The 27,959-nt window shown below is 37.1% G+C and overlaps 1 protein-coding gene across 1 annotated transcript in view; it reads left to right on the plus strand.

Moving 5' to 3' along the window:
• DCDC1 (doublecortin domain containing 1) overlaps nucleotides 1-27,959 on the plus strand; it is a gene marked incomplete at its 5' end in the record, with an annotated part of 647,338 nt that overhangs the window by 317,554 nt on the left and 301,825 nt on the right. The window contains 2 exons of the mRNA XM_082270964.1: nucleotides 11,904-12,074; nucleotides 21,138-21,215. Of these exons, the coding sequence (XP_082127090.1) occupies nucleotides 11,904-12,074; nucleotides 21,138-21,215 (249 nt within the window). The remainder of the gene's footprint in view (nucleotides 1-11,903; nucleotides 12,075-21,137; nucleotides 21,216-27,959) is intronic.

Here is a 27,959-nt window from a genome sequence, read left to right on the forward strand (position 1 = left end):
AGTCCGAAATAAACCTAAGTATCTATACTGAAATTATTATTCTGGAAATTTATTTATCAAGGGCTGCAATCATTTATTTTTTGCAACTAGAATTAATTTGGATTGATTTGTGCAAATTATCAAGGTGTGTAAAATAGTACTTTCAATATTAATAATGCTAATTTCACAGATTCCAGAATCCAGAATCCTTTTACAGTTCACAGCCTCATTGTACAATACAGTTTACATTATTTATCAGGGATAGTAATGTAATTTTCACAAGTTGAAAAACAACAGATTTCCCTAAAAAAAAAGCCAACCTTTTTTTTTTTTTTTAATTTTTTTAAATTGTTTTTGATAAAAAAATGTTTTGTCCCTAAATGTATCTGATACAGTGGTACAACATACTAAAGATAAATGCTTAAAGTAGATGCAAACTATAACTGAATGACATTGAATTTGCTAAATCACTGCATATCTTAAGCAACTGCCATTTCATTTAATAAAATACTTGTTTCATTTTATTTAATATAGGTACTTATATAGCGCTGCAAATGTATGCAGTGCTTCGCATATATATTGCACTTTAACATAAAGTGCAATATATATGGGAAGCACTGCATACATTTGCAGCGCTATATAAGTACCTATATTAAATAAAATGAAACAAGTATTTTATTAAATTAAATGGCAGTTGCTTAAGATATGCAGTGGTTTAGCAAATTCAATGTCATTCAGTTATAGTTTGCATCTAATTAAGGGCATTCCCTGCCCTCAAGGAGCTTACAATCTAAGGTCCCTAACTCATATTCATACACATCCAAGGGCCAATTTAGACAGGAGCCAATTAATTTACCAGCATGTCTTTGGAGTGTGGGAGGAAACCAGTGTAACTGGAGGAAACACACAGGCACAGGGAGAACATGTAAACTCCAGGCAGGATGTGCAAAATAAGACCTTTAGATGGCACCTCCCTTTAGCCAACACATCAACCTCCAAAATACGGGTAATATTGTGACAAGCCAAAAGATTAGAAAAACCCAAACAGACAATAAAGTGAAGCTGCCCCTTTAAGTGCTTATACCACTTATAAAAATCTCTATATGAACAAAGTAAAGTTGCTACCACTTCTACCCTCAATTTAATTCAAGAAACCTTTTAATGTACTGTAACATTAACCCAAATATAAATAACAAAAAGTTCACAAAATAATATAAAAGTCCAATAGTTAAACCCAACACCAGATTGTGTAGTTCAAATGTTGCCTCCTCTGTTCTCCTTCCACCCTGTGTTTTACCACGGGTTTTTTTAAAATGCAAACTCACCACAGGGATTAGACCCCTAGTTAAAAGAAGGACTTAAAGCACTTGTTTCTTCAATATTTCTCTGTAACAGAATGTTTTGGTGTCCTCATCTATAGATCCCACTTTTTTCTCCAATGACTCAGCAACAAACTGGGAAGATGCCAAGATAAATTATACCATTATAGTATGTATATCATGCAGTATTTATTAATTAAAAGTTTCCACATAATGCACAATAAATTTCTACTCACATTTAAAAGTGCCTATATAACCGGCACCAGCTTATACAGTTGTAGTTAGTATGGATACGCTCCCCCGCTCCGCTCGCAGGAGCCAGTGTGCGTTCCAATTACTGGAAGTCTAGGACCGGAATGTGGCGTCACACAAGAACCTGAAATGACAGCAGCGTGCGCTTCTACGCATTTCACTGAACATGGTGTCTTCAGGAAGTCTTCTGCCCGGAATTCAAAATTGCAAAGTGTGAATGGGACCTAAGATAGCTGATAAGCAGAAAAGGTCAGGCAGATGATTGGATTTCAACTATGTGCTGTGTGTACAGTGCAGGGATGACAGAATGACAAAGTGACAGGGGTTGAGGGGGGAGGGCAACTGAAATCTCGGGGGGCACAACCCACCCCAGCACCTCCCTAGATCCAGACATGTGGTAGTTACTTGGCTGGCAATAGCTAGCGGGAGTCTCTGCATGTGTCACTGGTGCTACTGCAAACATGGCATCCCAGGAATTCCTTTTGATGTTCCTGGGCTCTGCTTGTCTGTGCCGGCCACTGCCATGGGTGCTATATCAAACATGGTATCCCTGGAATCCCACCAGTGTGAACATTTATAGCCACAAGTTAACACTTTTGTGTTGGGCTGCATGCAGGCCGCAGGCCAGTGGCTGGACACCCCTGACCTATAACAAACCCGTAAAAGTTAAACTGATCAGATGATTAAATATTGATCAGAAGCTACAGTGAAAACTGGATGTTAAAACAACCAGTAGATTAAAAGGTATAGGCAGTTGCAATTATATACAAATCTTGACTGCAAAAGTCAAGTTTGGCCTATCCCTTCCACCTACCTTGCCTGGTGTCTGTTGTATCTTGAAATGTAGGCCAAATACAGACCAAATTTGACTTTTATAGCAAAAAAGTTGAGATTTTCATAGCAGCACTCTCGCCTTGCCTTTCAGTTCCACATGATTTTCAAAGTTACCCACTCAGACAGTTTTTCTTTATACTCTAACATACACCCAACTGAGTATATGTTCGTTTGTTGCCCCTTCCTTTTTGCTTTTTCCTATTCTCATTGGTGTCTGTTCATTTTTTCACAGTTTCTCTGCAATTTTTAACTCTTTTAAATTCATTTTGTACTTACTTTCTTGGTGGGGAATGGATGCTGGTTTGGGTTATTTTCATTTTTTTTAAATATTATAGGAAGTATTTTATTCTTTACAATGGTAAAAATGTGTCAAGTATAAAAATATTCTTGTTTATTTCTCTTTATCCTTCTGGTTCTGCCCACTTCCTCAACTTCTTTATACATACATAGGACCCTTATATATACAAAAATATTTGGCCATTGAAAGCCCCCAGTGCATGCAGGGAAGCCTTAAAGGTACCTTTCAGTCAACATTGAAAATTAAGCCTGAAAATAAATAAAAAGCATGGAAAGCAGAACCTACCTTCTCAGTTCTTCAGTTTTAATCCAGGCTTTGCTATTGTGCACCAACTCCCCTTGCCCGGTACATTTTGTCTGTAATTGATGTTAGAGCATGAGTTCTTGAGATACTGGAATTTTGTCTGCAGACTCCTTGCTGTCTTTCACATGCAGAAAACCTGCTGAAAAATAAGTTGTCAGTACTAAGATATTTCCCCCAGCCATTATTCAGATCCAAACCTGCCTTGGAAATCAGAATTGGATTACCAATGCAGGAAGAACTGAAAGAGTAAGGTATAGATCATACATGTCAGGAAGTACACTCCCACTGTCCCTGTTAGGTGGCCTGTGAAATCTAACCCTTACAACTGCCATTACCCTCTCCAACGAGAGCACATCAGTGGTCAATAAGGGTCCTTTATTTGAATAGGGAAAGTGACAATTGGTGTCAGTAAAGTTTTGATAAAATACTCAAACTAGTTTTTGGAGGCCCTTAGAGCAGGGGTTCCTGGCTAATGAGAATAGTATGACCATTGTGATATCTGATAAAATGTAGGTCTTTTAAATGTGTTTAAAATACCCAATGGGTTCACTTTAAATACAGTACAATTTTTTACATAGCTGTTTACCTTGTAGCAACGACATTCCATCATGGATCTGGGTTTAAAATTTAAAGTAGAACTATAGGCAAAACATTTTTTTTTTTCATTTTGCAAAGGAGGGTTGTAACCCCTATACATTTTTTTTTCGCCAACTATGTCCCATTGCAGAGATTTACCTTCACTTCCTGTCCCATATCCAAACAGGAAGTGAGAGGAAATCCCTGTAAATTAGTGGAATTTCTTGGGGACTCCAAGGTCACCATAAATAGTGCCCAGATTGGAATATTTTCCCTCTATTATTTTTCTGCAGGCAACACAAAATTTGGGATTTTCTTTCATTTTTAATTTCAATGATAATGATAAACAGGACAAATAGAGAGGGTGAATACCCTTAACGGGGGCACAGACCGCAATAAAGACTGTCAAGTGTTCTAATCCCTCTGCACTGTTCTAAACTAAGAAAAAAGTTTTGCCTTTAGTTATACTTTAACCACTTGCCGACCAGCCGCCGCACTTGTACAGCGGCAGGTCGACTCTGTCCCGCGAAACTACGTACCTGTACGTCGCTTCGTGAGACAGCTGGGGGGGGGGCGCGTGTTCATCCAGCAAGTCCATCCCCCACACGGTTAGCATCCCCTACATTTACCCTTTGATCACCCTTGGTGTTAACCCCTTCCCTGCCAGTGTCATTAGTACTGTAACAGTGCATATTTTTAGCACTGATTACTGTAGTAACGTCACTGGTACCCCCAAAAGTGTCAAAAATGTTAGTTAGGTGTCCGATCTGTCCGCTGCAGTGTCGCAGTCCCGCTAAAAATCACTAATCGCCGCCATTACTAGGAAAAAATATCAATAAATAAAAATTACATACATCTTTCCCCTAGTTTGTAGACGCGATAACATATTGGCCTAAAATGTTCAAAAAATTTGATTTTTCATTTTTTTTTTATTTTTTTATTGGAAATGTTTTGCAGCAAAAAGTAAAAGATATTGTTTGGTTTTTTTTTTTTCAGAATTGTTGCTCTTTTTTTGTTTATAGTGCAAAAAATAAAATCTGCACAGGTTATTAAATACCACCAAAAGAAAGTTCTATTTGTAGGAAATAAAGGACATCAATTTTATTTGGGTTTAGCGCCGCACGACCGTGTAATTTTCAGCTAAAATAACACAGTGCCGTATTGCAAAAAAAGGCCTGGTCATTAAGGGGGTAAAACCTTCCAGTCCAGAGGTGGTTAAAGGATCAAACAGTTCAACAGTTTGTTTGTATTGTTCACTTTGTTTTGGAAGAGGTTGCCACCATGCCTATTTACATAGTTTGTATTTTTACCCTTTATGGGATTTTGTTGGTAACTAAACCAACGAAACATGACATTTTTATAAAATCGAATACAAAACTGGTAAAATACATATTAATGAAAACCACAAATAGACCATAGTTGGCTTGAAGGACATCAATAAACATATAACAATTATAGTGGTACTTTTCCAAAACTGCATATATTATAAGGCTTTTATATTCCACAAATTGCTTGTTCTTGTGGCATCATGTATCCAATGCGTTTCAAGATTCATTCAATCATTCTCTTCCTCAGGGACAGAAGATTCCATTCTAAAATATCAACAAAAACTCCCAATACCATTATCTACAAGGCATGTACAGTATTGGCACATCAAATCCAAGCATTTCACTAAACAGTTCCCCAGTTAGAATGGGCAACACTTTCACATTTCTTTCATAGTACTGTTTGACATTAGGAAAAAGAACATATTACAAAGTGGTCTCTAATATATGGTTAGAACAATAAAAAAGTTTTGGTGGTTAAGGTACATTTATTTCTACAGCTCTATAAATGAAACCTAGAAAAGGGACTGTGTTGGATGAAAAAAAGGGTTGGATCCTAAAGAATGAACAGGCTTAAGCCAGGTATACGTAGACTGAATTCTGGCCGGTTCATCAGAAACTTGAAATTTGATCAGTGGTTGGCCATGTTGGCACCCTACTACCCAACATCCTTCGATCCAAAAATTAGATGGAGGAACGATTGAAGGCCTAGGTCATTCTGTGCCTGCGCTGCCACAGCATTAATGACTTATTCAGGGGGAGATGTAAATGTCAATAATTTGTAATCAGTGACGCAGGCTCCAAATTTACGCATCATATATGAGTTCAAATGTTGTACGGATAACTTTTTACACAGGTTGTTGTGGCCAGCGAGATCCACTTCTGGACCGGAAGGTTTTCCCCCTTAATGACCAGGCCGTTTTTTGCGATTTGGCACTACGTTATTTACCTGACAATTGTGCGGTCGTGCGAAGCTGTATCAAAAAAAATGGATGTCTTTTTTTTTCCCAAAAAAAATAGAGGTTTCTTTTGGTAGTATTTGATCATCTCTGCGATTTTTATTTTTTGCGCTATAAACAAAAAAAAGAGCAACAATTTCTGAAAAAAAAATATATATATATTTTTCACTTTCTGCTATATAACATTCCCAATAAAAATAATTTCAAAATCATATTTTTTCATTCTTTTAGGCCAATTTGTATTCTGCTACATATTTTTGGTAAAATCACAATAAGTGTATATTGATTGGTTTGCACAAAAGAAAGATTTATGTAATTTTTATTTATTTTTTTACTAGTAATGGCGATGATCAGCCATTTGTAGCGGGACTGCGACATTGCGGCAGACAGATTGGACATCTAACTGACATTTTTAACACTTTTGGGGGGGACCAGGGACATTACTAGAGTAATCAGCGCTAAAAATATGCACTGTTACTGTACTAATGACACTGGCAGGGAAGGAGTTAACACCAGGGGCGATCAAAGGGTTAAATGTGTCCCTAGGGTGTGTTTTCTAACTGTATGGGGGATGTACTTATGGAATGAACACAGAGACCCATGTTCCTAAATAGGAGGAACACAGGAGTTCTGTGTTCATTGCAGATAGAACAGCGGTCTGCCGTGTTTACAACGGCAGACCACCGTTCTGTCTCCATGGAGAGCGATCGCGGGTGCCCGGCGGCAATCCTGGCCGCCGGACCTGTAGATCAACCTCCCCCGTGGCGAATGGGTGTGTGCATGCTCCCCCACCCGCGACCCCGCAACGCAACATAGTTACGTCATTTGGCGGGACAGAAATGTCAGCAAGTGGTTAATCTAATACACGCATGTACGTGAGATCTAACACTTTTGGTAGTTATAAAGTACATTTTTTTTATAGAGGTCTATACATCAGACAAAAAATAGGGACAGCTGAGGGGGGAAAAGGGACAGAAGGACTTAGCGGAGCTATGCAGTTGGAAGCTCTGTATTTATTGTGTACCCAAATTAACATGCCATATGTATGTATGTATTCTTGCTTCTGTAGCGAAGACTACCTGTGTCATGATGTTTCATACTGGGATCCTCATCCCTCTCCTGCTGTGTTGTCTGATCATGAGGAGACTGAGGCTAACATTTTGGCTATAAAACATAGCTGTATTTTAGGAACGGCGTGTAGCATTTACTGAAGCTGTTAACACTTTCATCCATGCAAAGGTTTAGCCATTAGGTGGACTCTATCAGCTGGAAGCCAACTGCAGCAGCGACACCTGGAGGCTGGAAAATACAACTGCCAAAACAGTCCTAAATCGAATGCAAGAAAATAGCTTCTTTATATCACAGGTCACCGATACAACAAACATAAATGATTATTTAACCCCTTATGTTAGTCTTTAGTCTATAGCTTTAGTCCATACTCAGAAAATGAACAATTGGGGCTATAAATATAATTAAGAAATAACTAATCAGTGTCCAAACCACTATTGTGGTGTTCTGCTGTAAACCAAAAGACACAACCTTAAAAAAAAAGTTGGACTAGGACAAGATAGTAACCTAGGCACACAAGCAGTTAATAAGCAGGGACTATAGATATCTGATGGTGTATAATAATTTAATGTAATAGAAGTGGTACAGTTACAAAAACGTTTTTGTAAGGCTGTAGTCCATACTGTAGCCCCTTGGCTAGTGACTCGAAATGATTAGGCATTTACATACTTCAGTTTCGTCAAACAGGAAAAAAGGGCACATTGTACAGAGGGTCATCCTTATAATTGTTTGATTTTATGTATATATATATATATATATATATATATATATATATATACATATACATATATATATACATATACATATATATATATACATATATATATATATATATATATATATATATATATATGTGTGTGTGTGTGTGTAAATATTAATACACACTTTCAATGCACTTGCTCCAAGATTTATCATTGTAGTATAATATTTGATGCCTAGTAAAATTCTGTTTTGTTAAAAAAAAAAAAATTTAAAAAATATATATTTTGTAAATATTTATGACTACATTTTGAGGATCTAGGTGTTCCCCAGATAGGTTTTCTATTATGAACACTCCCATAAAGTGATAAATGTATCATATGATATAATGGGGGTTATTAACCAAAACTGGAGCGTGCAAAACGTGGTGCAGCACTGCATAGAAAGCAATTAGCTTCCAGATTTTAGGGCCCTTTCACAATGCTACGTCTTTCCTGCTACGTCTTTTTACCTTGCAAAAAAAATGTTTCCCTTTAAATCCTATGGGACTTTTCACACCACTGGTGCAGTGCATTTTGAAAAGTGCTGCATCTTGTTTTTCTCGGTTTGGAAGATTTGCTTTTGAAAATCTTGATTTTGAAAACTGCACCAAATACGCAGCTTCCCACTGAAATGAATGGAGATTGCGGTAAAAACGCACCACGATTTTGCATTTTTGGTGCATTTTTGAGTCACATGTCCATTTTTTACAGGTACAGGCAACCAAAAGCGCACCAGAAACGCGAAGGGAATGCATTTAAAACATAGCAAAATCTCAGAAAAAAATGCATATACATTTTTACCGCGAGTTTGCTACAGAGCATTGTGAAAGGGCCCTTATTGTCAAAGAATAATTGAACAAGCTGAAGTTAAAAGCTGATTGGCTACCATGCACATTAGCACCAGATTCTGAGTGCTCCAGTTTTAGTAAGTCTCGCCCCAAATTTTTTTTTTTCCCCCATTGCCTGAGATAGTGGGGGGGGGGGGGGAGCAATAGGCTGTTCACTGCAAGGAAAGTTTCCCCAAGGCTGAGTGAATGAGGTAAAGTTCTGCTGACATCCATCATCCCATCATTTGTAAGTTAAAATTCATTTTTTTATTTCCCTTGCTCAACATTAGGTATTCTTTGACAAGTGAAACTTCACTACATTCACTAAGCTCTGGGGTAAAATCCCTTGCAAAGTGCAACCTCCCTTGCAATGTGAACAGCCTATTTGCCTTTACTAAATCAACCACATATCTATTATGCAATTTATTTTTGTATACTGTATGTGTTTGCTTGGAGGGCATTCCTCTCTGATATCAAGGGTGGTGTTCTTATTTTATTTTATGGGTTAGGGTTGTATTTTTGGCCCCAATGTATTATAGTGGCGTTCATTTACTAATGTAGTAGGGCACTTTGAAAAGTGAATTTGCATTTGGCTTAGTAAATTAGGAAAATTCACTTTGCAAATAAAAAACAACACAATTTTGTGCAAGGAAAATAAAAAAAAATAATAATAATTTTTGATCAATCCGATAATTGAAGTCAACTCGGTTTTACCTCATTAGCTAAGTTAAGTAAAAATTCACTTTGTAAAGTAAACATGCTCTACCCATTTAGAAAATTAACCCTAGTTTATGAGTACTGTCCGTGATACTTTTTCTATTTGCACCAACATTCAATTTTTCATGACAAGCTTTCGGGGTATGTCTCCTTCATCAAGAACCAAGCAGTACTGCTTGGATCTTGATGAAGGGGACATACCCTGAAAGCTTGTCCTGAAAAATTACATGTTAGTGCAAATAAAAAAAGTATCACGGACAGTACTCAATTGTCTCTATCACAAGTGCACTAATACGGCTACAATCACCTCAAACCCTAGTTTATCTAATACAGTCATTTATTGATTATTCACTGCAGGCTTTTGTCATTTGATGGAGATTTTTGTTTGGTAGCTACTGTAATCCTTGCTATGGGGGGGGGGGGTGCAGTTCTTAGAAATATTTTCCTATAAATGTATTGTAAAAGTCACACATCTCCATTTGCATAATATTTTCTAAATTGTGATGCCACACAATTGCAAATAATAGATTCGATTTTTATACAGATAAAAAAGTGAAGGTTGTTGGCTCACTATTACTGACCATATACCAGCCACATCCCTGTAAACTAGAATTTAAAGGAAATGGTTAGGGGTAATCTGAGTCAGACCAAAGTCTGAAAAAACATTGAGCTACCACCTCCCCAGGATTGGGATTTTCTAGGGCTAGGATATGCTCTGTATATATATACATGTATATATATATATATATATATACATACACATGGAATAGTCCATAAATAAAATTTAACAAATCTATTGAAATATAAACAACAGATACATTAAAATTAGTAGCAAAAAATTGTTACAAATCAAACATTGGCAAAAAGAGAGCAGTGATATGGATCACAGGTCCTACATGTTTCGCCTGTTTTTCCTCATGTAGCGGCTTCTTCAGGGACCAATTCCTTGTAATCCATCATTGATTCATTTTGTCAAAGATTATGATAACATCTGCTGAGAAGGAGACATGGCGTCCCAGGGCGAACAGGCACGATCCCAATGCTAGCCCGGCAAAGCCAGATGGTAAGATCCAGCGTAGCCAGGGTACTCAAGGGGAAGGTTGACACTGGACCTGGCCACGATCTGCGACCAGAGTACTTAGTCCCAAAAAGAGTTTGAAATGCCTGACGTATCTGTTGGTGTGATTAACAGCTCGCAGGATGAATAAGATTTCCCTGTCCGTGGTCCGGCGTGCAGAGGGAGCCATGTACCAATTAGATTTGTATCTTTTTGACCTAATTCAAAAAGGTACAAATAAAAAGAACCAAAAATCAAAACGTTGCAAATAAATGATGTATAACCAAAAGTCAAAAGGTAACAATTAAAATACGTACGCTAAAAGGCAAAATGTTACAAATGATAGATATATAGCCATAAGACCCCTTGCACACTGCAGCTTAAAAAAGCTCAGTACATCTTTTTTTTTTTTCTGAGCTAAAATACAGCCCATTCATTGTAATGTGCCCATGCACACAGGCGCGTAAATGAGCGCCATGCATTCTACAGTAAGATCGAAATAGAAAAATCTGCATTTTTGGACAGTAATTTACACCTAATGCGTGCAAATACGCACGATTCCGAACAAATGAACGCATACGAACATACTGTCGACCTAAAAAATGCTAATTTTCATATTTTACAAGAGCGAGAAAATGCATTTGTGAATGTGCAAATTTCAATAAGACAAATACGCTTGAAAATTACAGCTGAAAAAGGAGATGCCCAAACGGGAGTATTGTGTGTAAGAGGCCTAAGTCCAAATTTTGCAAATAATACCTACATAACCAAAAGTTTAAAAGTTGCAAACAACAGCTATATGGCAAAAAGGCAAAAGTTGCAAATTATAGATATAAGACTAAAAGTAAAAAATAATGTGTGTGTGTGTGCATATATATATATATATATATATATATATATATATATACACACACACACCAAAATGTTACAAAGTTACAAATAATAGATGTATAACCAAAAGTTAAAAAGTTGCAAACAACAGCTATATAGCAAAAAGGCAAAAGTTGCAAATTATAGATATTATAGATATAAGACTAAAAGTAAAAAATAATGTGTGTGTGTATATATATATATATATATATATATATATATATATAAATAATAGATGTATAACCAAAAGTTAAAAAGTTACACTCACAGAACATATGGAGGGGCATGATTGCCAGGCAATGCAATGGGTTATTTAATGCTGTGATCTGTCAATAAAGTTACAAGGATTGGGGTCCAAGAGTGCAAGCTACATGGTAACATGTGACTACAGTTTAACCGTGCATGAACCGTGCATCATTTCACATTGCTGCAGCTGTGTGCTACTAATTGTAGCGACATGCTGCCTTAGCTCACACCATTGACCCTTGTTAGTTGTAACTTAGGTGATTGGTAAGCTTTCTAAGGTGAATTAGGGCTAAATTTATAGCTAATAGTGTGGATCTCACATTCTGTTAAATCAACCTGTGAATTCATATATATTGGTTATTAGCAGTTGCGGTATTTGCGGCAAATTGCTTTTAAGGTAAAGTGTCCCTATAAGCAGAATTTAAAACAAGTACCTCATTAGCTAAATGGTTCCATGGCCTTGCATTGTGTTTAAATGCTGTGACACATAGAATTACATTGTACTAACAGCTCTTGTAATTTAACCCCTTCAGGTGAATAAGCTGATTGATGAACTGAAAACGGCTATCAAAGAGCATCAGGGTCAGCTGGATAAACTTGCCCCACAATTACAGGCTGAACAAGAGCAGTGCGCCCATTATATCTACCAGCACATTAGACCCCTTCCGAGCAATGCTGCACCTCCACCAGGTCTACATATAAAGGTGGGTGTTAGTAATTACAATACACATAACCTACATTGTTCTTTTCATGGCTACACCGTTGTTTGCTTTAGAAATTGTGTCTTTTAATAAACCATGTCTAATATGATCTCTTTTTCTGTCCCTCTCATTATCTTCTAGTCCTCTATTCGCATCCCCCCCCCTTCCTTTTCTTATGTTCTTCTTTTCCCTTTTCTTTTTTTCCCTTCTGCCTTTTCTCTGTCTATTTTTCATTTGCTCTCCTGTTTGCATTTTTTTTTTTTTTTTTTGCTCTCCCTTTTCCTTTGTTTTTCCCTTGGCTGTGTTCTCCCCATTTTATTATTTTTTTTGTCATTTTTGGTACAGCTCAGTAGACAGATTGTTTAGAAGAACAGCTTTACTGAACAGTGGCCCTTTACCCTGCGTTTACACCTATGCGTTTTTATGGGCATTTTGCAGTTTGCAGAAACGCACTACAGTCCATTTACCATGGTTTCCTATGGTACATGTCCACAACTATGCGTTTTTCAGCCGGTGCCTTTTTGGAAAGGGCCAGGGACTATTTTTCCGGCAGCAGATTGAGTTTTGCATGTAATAGACTTTAATGGATCCACACCAAAAACGCAAGTGTTGGATTTTTTATGTGTTTTTACATTTTTTTCCTCTTTAATACTGTGTATAGGTGGTTGATAAGGAGCGAGCTGGGAAGCCGGCCGCCACGTTCTTAACAACCGAAAAGTCATTAGCTGTCAGCGGGGTTCCCTGCTGAAAGCTAAATGTGAAAAAAAAAAATTGCCAGGAATAAAAATCGTGAAAAAAATGACATGGGGTCCCCCCCCAAATCCATACCAGGCACCTTGGTCTAGTATGGATTTGGAGGGGAACCCCATGCCAAAATGTAAAAAAAAAAATGGCGTGGGGTTCCCCCCAAACTCTATACCAGACCCTTACTCGAGCATGCAACCTGGCAGGTCAGGAAAGGGAGAGGATGAGCGGGCATGTTGAGGGCATGTGGCCTGGTATGGTTCCGGAGGGGGGTGCTCGCTCATCCTCCCCCTTTGTTGACCTGCCAGGCAGTCTCATTTCTGTCAATTAGGATGCAGCAGCTGCATGTACACAGCCACTGCTCCTAATTTGATGTCCATATGGGTTCGGTTGCGTGTTCCAGAACTCACACTGTCTGCCTTTGGGGCAGTGCAGGGATGTCAAATTGGGAGCATTTGGGGAGCATTTGCACCCTGTCTATGATGTAGTGATTGGGCTTAGTAGCAAAAGAAGTTAGGGTTACGCACTCATTACATAATAAAGAGGGTAGCATCACTGCTTCCTGTAAGCTCTAACACCAGGCAACACCTAATATTTTGTGGTGGCTACCATAGGGGGAGAAGCTGTGGGGGAGAAGCTGTGGATAAAACTGGTACAGGGCTTGCCTTTATAAAGATTCCGTCACTTTTCCCTGAATGGGCAAGGTGACAGGGTCTCTATAAACCCAAAAAACATAGGGAGGTGCTAAATAGAATAAACTAGTATGTAATGCACCTACGTCCTACATGACATGAAAGAAAAAATTGATCGAGGCATAGATGGACTTTCATGGTACCGATAGAAAAATTAAATAATTTATACGTAAAAATAGGATTTTTGAAATTGTGTTTAAAACAATTAACAATTACTATTGAGTAATTGTTTTAAACACAATTTTGAATAAAAATCCTATTTTTACGTATACATGGTTTCATTTTTCTACCGGTACCATGAAAGTCCATCTATGCCTCGATCAATTTTTTCTTTCAGGATCTCTAAAAATGTATGTAACTACCTTGGTGTCAGCCCCCTGTAATCCACATATAGCAGAACTCAGACTGGAGAAGAAGGGGTTGCACTCTAAACCATTCAGGGTTTGATTGCTGTGTCCATGGCTGCCTACCTCCCCTCTTGAATATTTTCACAGGGAATGAAAACACAAGGATGACCTTATCACTGTTCTGCTGACGCTACCTTATCCAATCAAATCCAGGGGTGGGTCCCAGACCAGGCTGCATTGTTTAGCTGCAGTGTAGTCAAGGCCCAGAATTTGCCTGGAAATAGGTGCATGCATCACAAGAAAAAAAGAATTGCAAATCCTTTGGTGAAACATTTCACATGTATGTACTTAGATTTATCTGTATGTATCGATGTTATCTTCAACAGTAACAATTGGAGGCTAACTTGTTAACGCTCCAAAATAACTACCTGCATGGAGTTTGTATGCTTTCTCTTTTTTCTTTTCTTTTCTTTTTTTTTGTGTGGGCTTTGCCTTGGCTGCTCCATTTTCTCCCATCACTCAGAAATGACTGGTAAAACAATCAGCTTTCTTCTAAACTAGCCCCAATATGCGTCTGCCCATGGTAAAAATATTAAATTGTAAAATTCCTGGAGTGTAGAGACTGATGTGAAGAGGTCTATATTCGCTTAAAAATGCTGCAGGGTTACCCGAGTAAAAAAATGACTGGTGCAGGGAAGGTATCATCTCTAAGTAAATGAGTCAAATAAATAAATAAATAAATAAACTGACATCAGATTAATAGCTGTTGGAACATTTTCTGTCAGGTCATTTAATGTGCATATATTCTCCATACACCAGCCAAGTGTTCTGGTGACCTCATCTGGTCTAGGAAGCTCTTTGTACACTCACATCTTAATTTTGCCAGGCTCTTTCAATGAACCTTTACGATCTGGCCAATTTTCTGTTGACTACGTTACCTGGGCTGCTTCATTCATCTTTCTGCATTATGTTGTGGAAAAAAAGGTTTTACAAAAAATTAAAAAAAAATGATTTTTTAAATTGCTGGTTCAGTATTGCAGCTAGAGGCTTTTTCCCCTTAGGGAGTTATTTATAAAATGGTATTGACTAATTCACTAGTAATTCACAAAGCATACATTGAAGGGTAGTACAATCAATAAATCACATTCGTAATCAAAATTCTGGAAATCTGGAGGTTTTGGTCTCAGTATTATTTTCCATATATACATAAATAGAAGTATTACATTCACTGACAAGATTAAAGAAGAAGAAGTGTGCAAAATTAAAAAAAAAAAATATATATATAAACATACATACACACCTATATTGCAGCATCGGTCTCTCTTGTCGACTCTAAGACCAAGAACTGAGTAATCACATGACCGCATGACCAGATAATGCAGGGTTCTGGGTTTAGTAACACTTTAGAATTTAAATCTTTGAAGACTTGGTGGCACATGTGTGGGAATGGAGTTATCAGGTAGGTTTGGGAAGATTGTAAAGCAAAGCTGCTCTGGGCTGGCCACACAGCAAATACCTCCACAAGTCTGTGGTTTAAGTACCTACAACTCTCTGCTCAGTTCTCGGTCTTCACTGAGCAGAGAGCAGTGACTGTCAGTCACCACTTTCTGCTTTTCCCCTCCAGCACTCACTGGAGCTGTGGGCTGTGTATGGGGTGGGAGTTGTTGCTTTGGGCTATAAGCAGTGCGCTGAGAAGCTAGGCCAGCTGCTGGTCAGGCATCTGGGTGGATCCCATCCTTAAATCTTAGATCCTTCTGGAGTCTGGGACCGACTCTGTGACATGAGCCAACAGCTGGCTGGCTTTAGCCTGCTGTCTTCTGAATTTGGGTCACAGGAGTGCAGAAATAAGTGCACTCCTTTGATCCAGTGAGAATTATTGCCAAAAACCCTTTGGCCATACTTCCCTTTTAAGCTATAAATATTTTTTGACCAATAATAGGTAAATCCAAAAATGTACATCTGTTTTCTACAGAGACTTGCATAATTTTCAGACCTATGTTCTCCCGTTGAGATGCTCAATGCAAGTAGGACAAGTAGTAGGTACTTAAACCACAGACTTATGGAGGTATTTGCCGTGTGGCCAGCCCAGAGCAGTTTTGATTCACAATCTTCCAAAACCTACCCTATAACCCTGTCCCACACATGTGCTTCCAAGTCTTCAAAGATTTAATTCCTAAAGTGTTACTAAACCCAGAACTTTGCATTATCTGGTCTCCCACAGTACATCAATCATGGAAATGCAATTAATTTTGTAAATATTAACTGCTAAATACCTTTTTTCATCAGCAGTATATTGCAGTCTTGCGACTTCTATCAGTGTCTGGTTAAAGCCTGTAGGAGGAGTTTTTATTCTACTCTGACTGTCCTATGAGGCTGCAGGACCCCTGATCCTCTGTCTGGACAGTGCTGATTGACCCTGTGCCTATCACATGCACCCTTTCAAGAAAAAAAAAAAACAATGCTCCAGCAATATACACCAAACTGAGCATGTGCATAGTGCCCACAAGGCTCTGTACTATAAGCAGATGGATTGAGGACTGTGGAAGAAGGGTAGGATCAGAAAAGATAGGATCAAATAGTCTTTTTACACAATTGGAAGGCTTCTGTCAGGGATTTTGGATGGGACTTTTGCCTTTTGTTACATGTTATTATGTTATGCAACCTCTATCATTTCATAATGTAGTGCACGTGGAGCCAGTGAGAGGGTAGTAAACTATAAAACACGGTGCCTGAAATATCCCAGGTACAGAGAGCAGCCCCCCCCCCTTCCTCAGCATGGATTGTGTAAACTGTGCCTGAGCAGAGTCTGGTACCATGCACCACTGAAGAGTGGGAGGGGGGCCAAGTTGCTGCACCATGGGCCTCTGGTTTGTACTTGTCCCCTGTGCCGAAAGTTGCCAGTCTGCCCCTGCTCCAAGATGTTTGGAACAACCTACTTGCCGAGTTCTTACAAAAACTGTGTGCAAGTGTATAGAAGAATTAATGCTGTTTTGAAGGCAAAGGGTGGTCACACCAACATTGATTTGTACACATTATATTGTCAAAAGTATTGGGACACCTGCCTTCACATGAACAAGGTCCATAAAGACATGGATGAGTGAGTTTGGGGTGGAGGAACCTGCACAAAGTCCTGACCTTAACCCAACAGAACGCCTTTGGGATGGATTAGAGCGGAGATTGCGAGTCAGGTCGTCTCATAGAACATCAGTGCCTGACCTCATAAATGCTTTTCTGGAAGAATGGTCAAACATTCCCCTAGACACACTCCTATACCTTGTGGACAGCCTTTCCAGAAGAGTTGAAGCTGTTATAGCTGCAAAGGGTGGGCAACTCAATATTGAACCCTACGGACTAAGACTGGAATGCCATTAAGGTTAATGTGTGTGTAAAGGCAGGTGTTCCAATACTTTTAACAATATAGTTTATATAATAAAACATTAGAAGCAATACAAGCACTCACTCAAGGTATGGAACATGGCACAAAAACTATAAGGGAGAAAAAACTATTATTACACATACACCTGACATTTCAGTGGAATGCACCCCACCTTTCTCAAGGCTCCATCCTAGCCAAAACATTGGCTGTGTATTAAAAAAAAAAGTAATGTTTTTAGACAAATGCAGGTACCACTTGTCTACATTATAGATGGCTAATCGAGGAAGGATCACCTTGACTTATTTGCTCAATTAAAGCATATACTACCAGACCTGGAGTTAAAGTGGTTGTTAATTCACTTAGTGTTGGTGCTACAATCCCCCCAAATAAATGATGTGCCCCACTTTATGTGTTTTGTAAAAAATATGCCATTAAATATCTTATTTTATAGCACCGCTCAGCGCTCACGTGACCAGCTGCCTCTCTCGATCTGACAGCAATGCGGAGGGAGGGTTTGAGAATCCCCCACTGATGTTAGAGGATAGCAGAGGAGAAGTGGCCGGTTATGTGAGCACCAAGTGGCGCTTTAAAATAAGGTATTTAGCTGCATATTTTTTTACAAAACACATACACTGGGGCAAGTCATTTATTCTAACAAAGAGGATTGTAGCACCAATGCTAAGGTATGATACCAGCAGGAAGAGAGGGCCGGGGAGTGATCAGAGCTGACAGGCAGGGAGGGGGGGTAAGAGGTTGAGGTAGAAGAGGACAGAAGAGAGCTGCGGATGACAGAGGCACTTAAACTGACCACGGTGTCAGGGCTCAGCAGCCATTATAAACCGTGGTCAGCTTGCAGGGGGAGGGCAGAACCAGGCAGGATCAGCCAGGTTTTTCAGGTGATACAGGGGGCCAAATTACACAGCACACGCACTGTGCTGTATAACATGCATTAAGGGAACAAGACCTATTCTTTTTTTTTTTTAGGGTAACCAACGCTTTAACATTTAGTATTTTATAGCAGATTTAGATTAGTGTATATGTACGTATGTATGTTTGTGTGTGTTTATGATCTAAATGTTCTGTGTGTGTATTTTACAGTGAAACATTATCTCTGGTAGAGTTAAGTTAGAAAGTGGGTTAAATGGCTTTACAAAATGTCAAATGCAGTTGGGCAAAAAACGTATTTCTCCCTTAGGAAATTTATTATATGCAAATAAAACAGGGATCTATGCCAGTACCAAGCATGTACTATCTACTGAATTTTTTAATGGTTGTTTTGTCATATTGGTTAGTGTAGGGTAACATTTGATGTGTAGGTAAGTAAATAAATTTACAATTAACCACAATAAATAATAAATTTTTTTAATACTTTTTGTTAATTATTCATATACTGTATAAGCTAAGAATTTACCTGTGTGTCAATTGCATAACTGTGTATATACAGTATATATATATATATATATATATATATATATATATATATATATATATATATATATACAGTGCCTTGCGAAAGTATTCAGCCCCCTTGAACTTTTCAACCTTTTGCCACATTTCAGGCTTCAAACATAAAGATATAAAACTGTAATTTTTTGTGAAGAATCAACAACAAGTGGGACACAATCATGAAGTGGAACGGAATTTATTGGATATTTCAAACTTTTTTAACAAATAAAAAACTGAAAAATTGGGCGTGCAAAATTATTCAGCCCCCTTAAGTTAATACTTTGTAGCGCCACCTTTTGCTGCGATTACAGCTGTAAGTCGCTTGGGGTATGTCTCTATCAGTTTTGCACATCGAGAGACTGACATTTTGCCCATTCCTCCTTGCAAAACAGCTCGAGCTCAGTGAGGTTGGATGGAGAACGTTTGTGGACAGCAGTTTTCAGTTCTTTCCACAGATTCTCGATTGGATTCAGGTCTGGACTTTGACTTGGCCATTCTAACACCTGGATATGTTTATTTGTGAACCATTCTATTAAAGATTTTGCTTTATGTTTTGGATCATTGTCTTGTTGGAAGACAAATCTCCGTCCCAGTCTCAGGTCTTTTGCAGACTCCATCAGGTTTTCTTCCAGAATGGTCCTGTATTTGGCTCCATCCATCTTCCCATCAATTTTAACCATTTTCCCTGCCCCTGCTGAAGAAAAGCAGGCCCAAACCATGATGCTGCCACCACCATGTTTGACAGTGGGGATGGTTTGTTCAGGGTGATGAGCTGCGTTGCTTTTACGCCAAACATAACGTTTTGCATTGTTGCCAAAAAGTTCGATTTTGTTTTCATCTGACCAGAGCACCTTCTTCCACATGTTTGGTGTGTCTCCCAGGTGGCTTGTGGCAAACTTTAAACGACACTTTTTATGGATATCTTTAAGAAATGGCTTTCTTCTTGCCACTCTTCCATAAAGGCCAGATTTGTGCAGTATACGCCTGATTGTTGTCCTATGGACAGAGTCTCCCACCTCAGCTGTAGATCTCTGCAGTTCATCCAGAGTGATCATGGGCCTCTTGACTGCATCTCTGATCAGTCTTCTCCTTGTATAAGCTGAAAGTTTAGAGGGACGGCAAGGTCTTCCTAGATGTACAGTGGTCTGATACTCCTTCCATTTCAATATTATCGCTTGCACAGTGCTCCTTGGGATGTTTAAAGCTTGGGAAATCTTTTCGTATCCAAATATGGCTTTAAACTTCTCCACAACAGTATCTTGGACCTGCCTGGTGTGTTCCTTGTTCTTCATGATGCTCTCTGCGCTTTAAATGGACCTCTGAGACTATCACAGTGCAGATACATTGATACGCAGACTTGATTACAGACAGGTGGATTCTTTTTATCATCATTAGTCATTTGGGTCAACATTGGATCATTCAGAGATCCTCACTGAACTTCTGGAGAGAGTTTGCTGCACTGAAAGTAAAGGGGCTGAATAATTTTGCACACCCAATTTTTCAGTTTTTTATTTGTTAACAAAGTTTGAAATATCCAGTTTTATATCTTTATGTTTGAAGCCTGAAATGTGGCAAAAGGTCGCAAAGTTCAAAGGGGCTGAATACCTTCGCAAGGCACTGTGTATATATATATATATGTATATGTATATGTATATATATATATATATATATATATATATATATATATATACTTTAAATTTGAGTTCATTTTGGGTGCAAAATCCAAACAACAGGTATGCATATTTTGCAGACATTTACTTGGAATAATCAAAGGTTCTTATTTTGTTTTTCCAGTTCAAAACCTTGCTATTGTTTACCTGCCATGTTGTCATCATTTGACATGCAGTTTGTTTGCATTTCCTGGCCACAATTAGCAGTACAGAACTGTAAGCATATATGATGCTCTCTGGCACTTTCTTTCTTCAGCTTAAAAACATTACATTAATAATCAGCATTTTCTTACACAGTGACAATGTGTCCTGCAGCACTTGTTACACTGCAAGTAATCAGCTTTCTATCACGCTGTGTCTTTAGAATTGCGATTAACAGTTGTCAAATTAGGCATACTGAAATTAGAAAAGAAAGTGTGTTCTAATTTTACCTGGTTTAACATATTTATGTTATATATACATATGCCTGCCACATAGACTTTTCTTTTAAATAAGTAAATTTAAAAAATTGAAATGTCATTTGTTTTTTTTCCCACAAAACCTGTACATGGCAGGAGCTATTATTTTATTCCACTTTTTGTATCCACAGACATAACCCTGTGGTTCTTGTGAACTACAAGTTCCAGGGGTCTTTGTGCCAGTAGATGTTGGTACTTTTATTTATCTAGAATATCACATAGTGCTTTTTTTTACATTTGTGCTTTACTACGCTACAGCTTAAAATATGTTTAACTTTTTTTGTCTTATCACATTTACCTCTTCATTATAATGGTGGTATGTTTTTTTTCCAGGTTTATGAAAATGGCAAAGATTTTGGTGGAACCTTTGTATATATTAGCCGAAAAGATTTGCAGCAGCCAATAAAAGAGGTGAGGCTTGTACTCTATATTCTGCTAAGAAGGCAGTGACAGTGGGGTTTATTTACTAAAGCTGGAGAGTGCAAAATCAGGCTCACTTCTGACGAGCAAGAAATCAGCTTTGAGGCTTTATTGCCAAAGCTTAGGTAAAGGGGACCTTCAGTCATTTTTTTTTTCATTTTACATCTATCAAATCCTCTGCCCTTGTTGTTTTAACTTTGGATAGTAAAACATTTTTTTCTGCCAGTAAATACCTTATACAGCCCACTTCCTCTTTCTTGTCTGGTAATTTTCCTAGCCTAATGACATCATGTACAGCTCTCTCTCACTCTTGTGAGAGTTTGCCAGCAAGGGAGGAGGGGTGAGTAATAGGGGGGGCAAGGAGAGTTGCAGACCTGGACGGCGCTGGATGAGGGCGGAGATAACAGGAGACTGCAGAGATCCATAAGTATTCATCAAGAGAGGAGAAATGTGCAGGCAAGCAGGGGTGTGAGTGTGTCTGTCTGTATATATGTGTGTGTGTGTGTGCGTGTGTATATGTGTGTGTGTCTGTGTGCCTCTATGTGTCTGTGTAAATCCAGGAAGTGAACAGGCCTTAGGCATGGGCCCCTTAAAGGAGAACTTCAGGATAACCAAATCGATACTGGGTCAGGTAAGGGCTTTTTCGCTGGAATAGGAGTTGATGTAACCTATCTCACTGACAACCACCTTTTTGACCCCTTACAGTCTGGCTTTTGCTCACAACACTCCACAGAAACTACCCTACTAAAATTCACTAATGACTTACTAAACTTGCTAAAACCAATGGCCATCCATCCTCTGTAACACCCTTCCCCAATCTTTCTGGATGTCTCCTACTCTGTCCACCTTTAAACAATCCCTAAAAACAAATTTCTTCCAGGAAGCCTATACCATCTCCATAAAAAACTGAGTTTCTACCTTCTTCATCAGCTCATCCCTTGCAGTAATTATCTTTTGTACCATTTGTCCCTATTCGATTGTAAACTCTAAAGGGCCTTCCTAACCCTCTTGCATTAAATTGTATTGTAACTGTACTATCTGCCTTTATATTTCTAAGTGCTGCTCAAACTGTTGGCATTTAATAAATCCTGTATAATAATAAAATAAAATGTCTCTGAAGCAGCCCTCAGTATCCCAGAATCATTTTCAGGGAAAAAGACATGCTAAAAAAAATCATGTTTCTTTATAATATACAGTAGTTCCAGAACTGTTTGTTCACAGTCCTCACCACTTCCTACTAAACTCTAAAAGGGTTGGCATTGATGTTTAGATCTCTAGACAGGATAAATGTTTATTGCAGTAGAGCTCAACCTATAAACAATGGGAAATTAATTGCATTTATCTCTTGTTTTCTTGGAAAGACTGAATAACTGCCCAAAATCCAGGGATTTGATCTTTGTTTTAGATTTAAATGGTTCCAGAATACAATTTTCTGTGGACATGCATAGCTCCTTAGATAACTTTATTGCAGGAATGCTCTTTGTGTGTTATGGTGGCATTCATCTATAATGGCACCCTGATTCACACGTTTAGCAGGTGTTAATGCACCTACGCCATTGTGGTGCACTGTATTTGAAAAAAAAAAATAAAAAATGGGACATTTTCTGTTGATTTTTCGGAAGTTTATTTTAAATGAATGGGCTACCTTAACGCGATACATGTAAATGTGAAAAATTATGCCCCAAAATGGACTCAAAGGGACCTAAATATTTGCCGTGTGATACTCATACATTCATTGATATCCTCGGGGAACTTTTGTTTGTAGAAAGGTTTATTATTAAGCTGGAAATGTATAGTCTTGTTTGACTAGTTAAGCCAGTACACCATTGTGTCCTATGATCAGGCCAGAGAACAATCATTTTCACTGAAAAATCAAGTAGGCAGAAGATCTTTAAATGGTTGGATCACATCCAAACAACCAGCCACTCTCTTAAAGCACTCATACATATACTGTTTTGGCTATTGTATAGCTGATTTTCCTGCTCTTTCAAAATCTACTCTAATGTCAAATGCTTTGATTTGAATGTCCATGTTCATGGCTGTCTTGGTGCAGCTATATGGTCTTCATATGACTACCATGTTGTTCCTTGAATAATCCAGTACCAAATATTTTAATTGGTCTAATACATGTATAGCTAAATAATCCAGTACCAAACATTTTAATTGGTCTAGTACATGTATAGCTAAATTTGTTGAAGTTTAGCCCAGTAGATTATTTTGTTTTGACCAAAAGATTAGCCCAGTAGTTTTATTTTCTTTTGAACAATATCACTTTAGAGATCTATTGAAATATGTATTCATTGTTACTTATGATGCAACAGACTAGCTTCCACAGTCTATATATTTTTTTTATTTCTATATATGTAATTCTTTTTTATGAACTGAATAAAATTATTATTTTTTTTTAATATCCTCATTCATTTCAGTGGTTAAAAAAATGTACACATTAGTGATTTTTAATATCCATATTAATTTTATTGGCTAAAATTTTTTTAAGCTAAACTAAAACCTACATGTTCCTAAGAAATAAGGACAGAATAAAAAGAATACATATGAATAATTAAATATGGTTTGGAAAGTTTTTAAAATTTATATTGCATTTTTGAAAATATTTACTGACACTAACTTCCTGTTCGTACTGATATTTTATTTAGATTATGAGGGAATAATATTTTAATGTATGTCACTTTTTAGTAAATGCATTGTTTATACTCAGATTTTACATGCATTGTTACCTGAGAGATCAGTGTTATATTCTACAATAAATCACAATGCAGTGCGTCATTGTTAAATATTGTAACACAAAAGACTTATTAGGGATGAATTAATATCCTTTTCCTGGAATATTTGCATTTTAAAATATTCATCCACAGTTATTTTCTCCTCTGTTATGCATAGTATTCAGTATTATGTGTCATATAACTTATAATCTTCAAGTTCACTAGTTCAAAACAATTTGAATAAGGTATACTAGAATTTATATAACTACATCTTCTCCTTGGCTTGTAGCAATGACTTTTTTTCTTTAGGACTTCTTTACACTTTCTTTGTACCATCTGATCATATAAATCACTAAAATATATAAAGGGATGATCTTTTTCATTTTTAAAGCACAATTTTTGGAAAAAAAAAGAACGAGATGAGATGTAAATGAGATAAAAGATTTTACCATTTGACTTACTTTTCATTATATTGAATATCATTCCTACATTGTTGTAAATATAATGAAAAGTATGCATTATATTTTGATGTAAAATTTTAGTTATTTAATTTTTCTATTTAAATTTTTTCCTGGTGTATTTTTCATAAATGTTTCCTTATATATTGAAAAATAATGGAAGATTTTCCTATTATTTCTGTATATTTCACATTGTGATGTCACTGCTTGTTGTGTTCATTTCTTGCTTGCATCATCTTGACATATTATCCAACATATCTCAGATGAACGCACAGGAAAACATGATTTCTTCTGATTTCTGCAAGTCATTGTTTATTTACTCTTGTCTTCACATCCCTCCTCCCTTTAAAAAAAAAAAAAAAAAATGAAAAACAGTATGAATGCCGATGTTATCATGAGATGGGACTATTACCCAAATATGGAGTTTAGTCAGCGTAGTAAAATGGCTGCAGTTGTTTCCCTAGTCATTGTGCTTCTCCTCTGCTGACATTATAGCCTTTATCCCAATGAGATCCTGGCAGGTGAATGCTGATGACGCTTTATGATGAGACTGTATAGACTCTCCATTAACTCTCAGTTTGCCTACTGTTCTGCTTCGGTGAAATTATCTTATTTTATTTAGTGTTTCTTTTTTTGTATTGTGTTTTTTCTTTTTAGTGTATCTTATTAATACTTGTGTACGATCATTTAATTTGACTTTTTTTTTTTAATCATTGTCTATCCTTTATATTTGAAAAAATAAAAAATAATAAGGCTTGTTTATTGGCAAAAGAATAGCCAGGATCAATGAAAAGAGCGTATTTAACCACCAGGAGCCTTTTATATCTTTTTGCACTCTTAAAAACCAAAAACACTTTAATTATGCTTTCCCTATTGAGTCCAGTGCATTTTACCAAAATGGCAAAATTATGCAGAAATATCCTAATTTTCACCAATATTTTACAGAAATAAGAATTTCAATTTCATTAATCACTACTTGCTTTTTTTTTTTTTTTTTACACATCATATATACAATATTAATATTTTTTTAAAAAATCATTCCCTGCAGGCTTTTAAGTAAAGGAAAACCTGTGCCCAGTTAGGTACTCCTGGCTGATTGTTCGTGAATGTTTTTTCTTCAAAAAATGTTCACTTATAAAACTTTTATTTACAGTTGAGGATCTACTATTATTTTTGGTATGATTAGTTATTTACCGTATATTGATTTCAGTAACAGTTCATGCTTGAAGGCATTTGTTCAGCTGCACATATGTAGTATTTAGCAATAGTTTAATTAAAATGTAGTATTTATTCCATCTGCAATTATTCTGCATAGAAAATTCAAAAACAATTACTATTAAAGGGTAAGTGATATTGGGTTTTGGTGACACTGGATACCAAAAGAAAGTGAAGAACTGTATATTTTTTTTTTACTCTGCATGATTGATACATTTAAAATCTCTCTTTTATAAGGAAACATTTAATAAAGAATGCCTTTATGACATTCAGTTTGCAAAGTATGCCATGTTTTATTGCATACTTGTTGGCAACCTCTGTATATATTTCTACTAGGAGAGAGGGAAGGACTCACCCTGCAGTTGTTGTAATTCAAATGTTTTCCAGAATCAAAAGAGCCTTCAGAAAACTAATTGTACTAGGAGTCTGCCATGTGTTTGCTGGATGTACTATATATGAAATAAATATATGCAGTATTTACCTGAATCAAATATAATTTTTACATTTTTATTTTAGTTCTGAAAGCAGTAATAAGCCCAAAGCAAGCATTTTTATTATTATATTGCAGCTTACTAAATATTAGATATGATGGCTGCATTTGTTTTCTTATTTAGGCTTTGTTTCCTTTAGTTACACTTGATGATTCAGCCAGTAAAGTCTGTTGTTTTTCAAAAGAACAAGCTGCCTTGCAGATATAACAGTTACAGGGTTGAGATAATCCATGTACTACTGACTTGGGTGCTTACAATGACCACCTTTTATTTATTTATGTAAAACCTTTATCCCTAAGGAAAAAAAAAAAAAAAAAAGATTTGCTGTAACTGATTAAAAAAGTGTTAGCTGGAGTTCAGCTTAAGTTTGTTAAGCTCCCCCCCCCCCCCCCCCCATATTAAGGTGCTGCTATCCAAACTTTTTCAGATAAATAAAATGCAGCGCCAAAGGTAAAAATAAATACAATAATTAAATATCTAAATAAATAAATAAATAAATATCTTGTGACTACATTCGGTGCATAAAGTGACAAAGTGCAGATTTGCTGTCCAAATGTGTCCCTGTGCTCTTTCATGCAACGTGGGGACACGCTAATACAAGAGATGAGTTAGCCAGTTCACCAGATAAAAACAGACATAAAAGCTGCAATATATTACATTTTTTGGTTTAGGGCTTAATATGCTTGAACATGATAATTACATAAAGAAAATATATCAAATAAGAAGATCATACATTAGCTTTTATTAGAATAGATTTTTTAGGTATACTAAGTCCTTTAGGACTTATCAGGCTAAACAGTACTCAGGCAAACAAGAGAATTTTTAAAAATGATTTCTGTGAACACTTGGCAGTAAGGCTGCTTTTATACTATGACGCATGATGCAAGGTATCGTCCATATGCATACTTTTGCTCTTTTTTGTGTATTATAGGGCAGTCCACCCATTTCAGCGGGCTTCCCTGCTCACGAGTCACGATAAACGCTGAAAAGTAGCCTAAGCACCCTTTTGAGCTTTTGGTAAAAAATGCATATCTACCTTTTGCATATGGAGTGCCATTAACAATAAATACAGCTGAAAGTGCGATACACAGTAGTTTTATTGCAGCTTTCAACTTTAGCTTTATGAATATTTAAAAAAAAAAATTATACTGTAATTGTGTATCATCGATACACTACGATGTAAGCACCATTTTAAAATGGTCAAATCACTCTGGAGGCCTGAGCTCAATTACAACAAGGGTCACAGGATCTGCATTTGCCTAGGGTAGTGATGGCGAACCTTAGTACCCCGGATGTTTTGGAACTACATTTCCCATGATGCTCATGCACTCTGCAATTTAGTTGAGCATCATAGAAAATGTAGTTCCAAAACATCTGGAGTGCCAAGGTTCATCATCCCTGGCCTAGGGTACCCCAGTATGCTGGGATTTCCTTCCATAATCCAAAAGAGTTTGTCTGTCTATGGACATTAGACTGTAAGCTTTTCTGAAGAAGTGACTTCCATTAATAGCTTTTTGTACACTGCATAACAATGTAGAATTAATTGACACTGTACAAATAAATAAGACCTGTGAAGATTCAAAACAGTTTTTTGTTGTCAACCAATGCACTTTTAACTTTTGAAGGCTTTTGAAGATATCATAATTTTACCCCCTGTTATGGCTGTTATAGGTTTTATTTATGCCATGCATTGAGACCATAAAGCCCTCATTGTCATCAGCAAATATTTATTAAGGATGGTCCAGTAGGGGGTAGCAAACACAACCGGGGTGGTAGGATTTGACAGGTAAAATGCAGAGCAAAAGTGGAGCAGTGTAATTTAGTTTGAGAAAAAATTCTAGTGACATTATA

The sequence above is a fragment of the Pelophylax lessonae genome, assembly GCF_965119305.1.
Source record: "Pelophylax lessonae genome assembly, chromosome: 10".
NCBI classification, from domain to species: domain Eukaryota; kingdom Metazoa; phylum Chordata; class Amphibia; order Anura; family Ranidae; genus Pelophylax; species Pelophylax lessonae.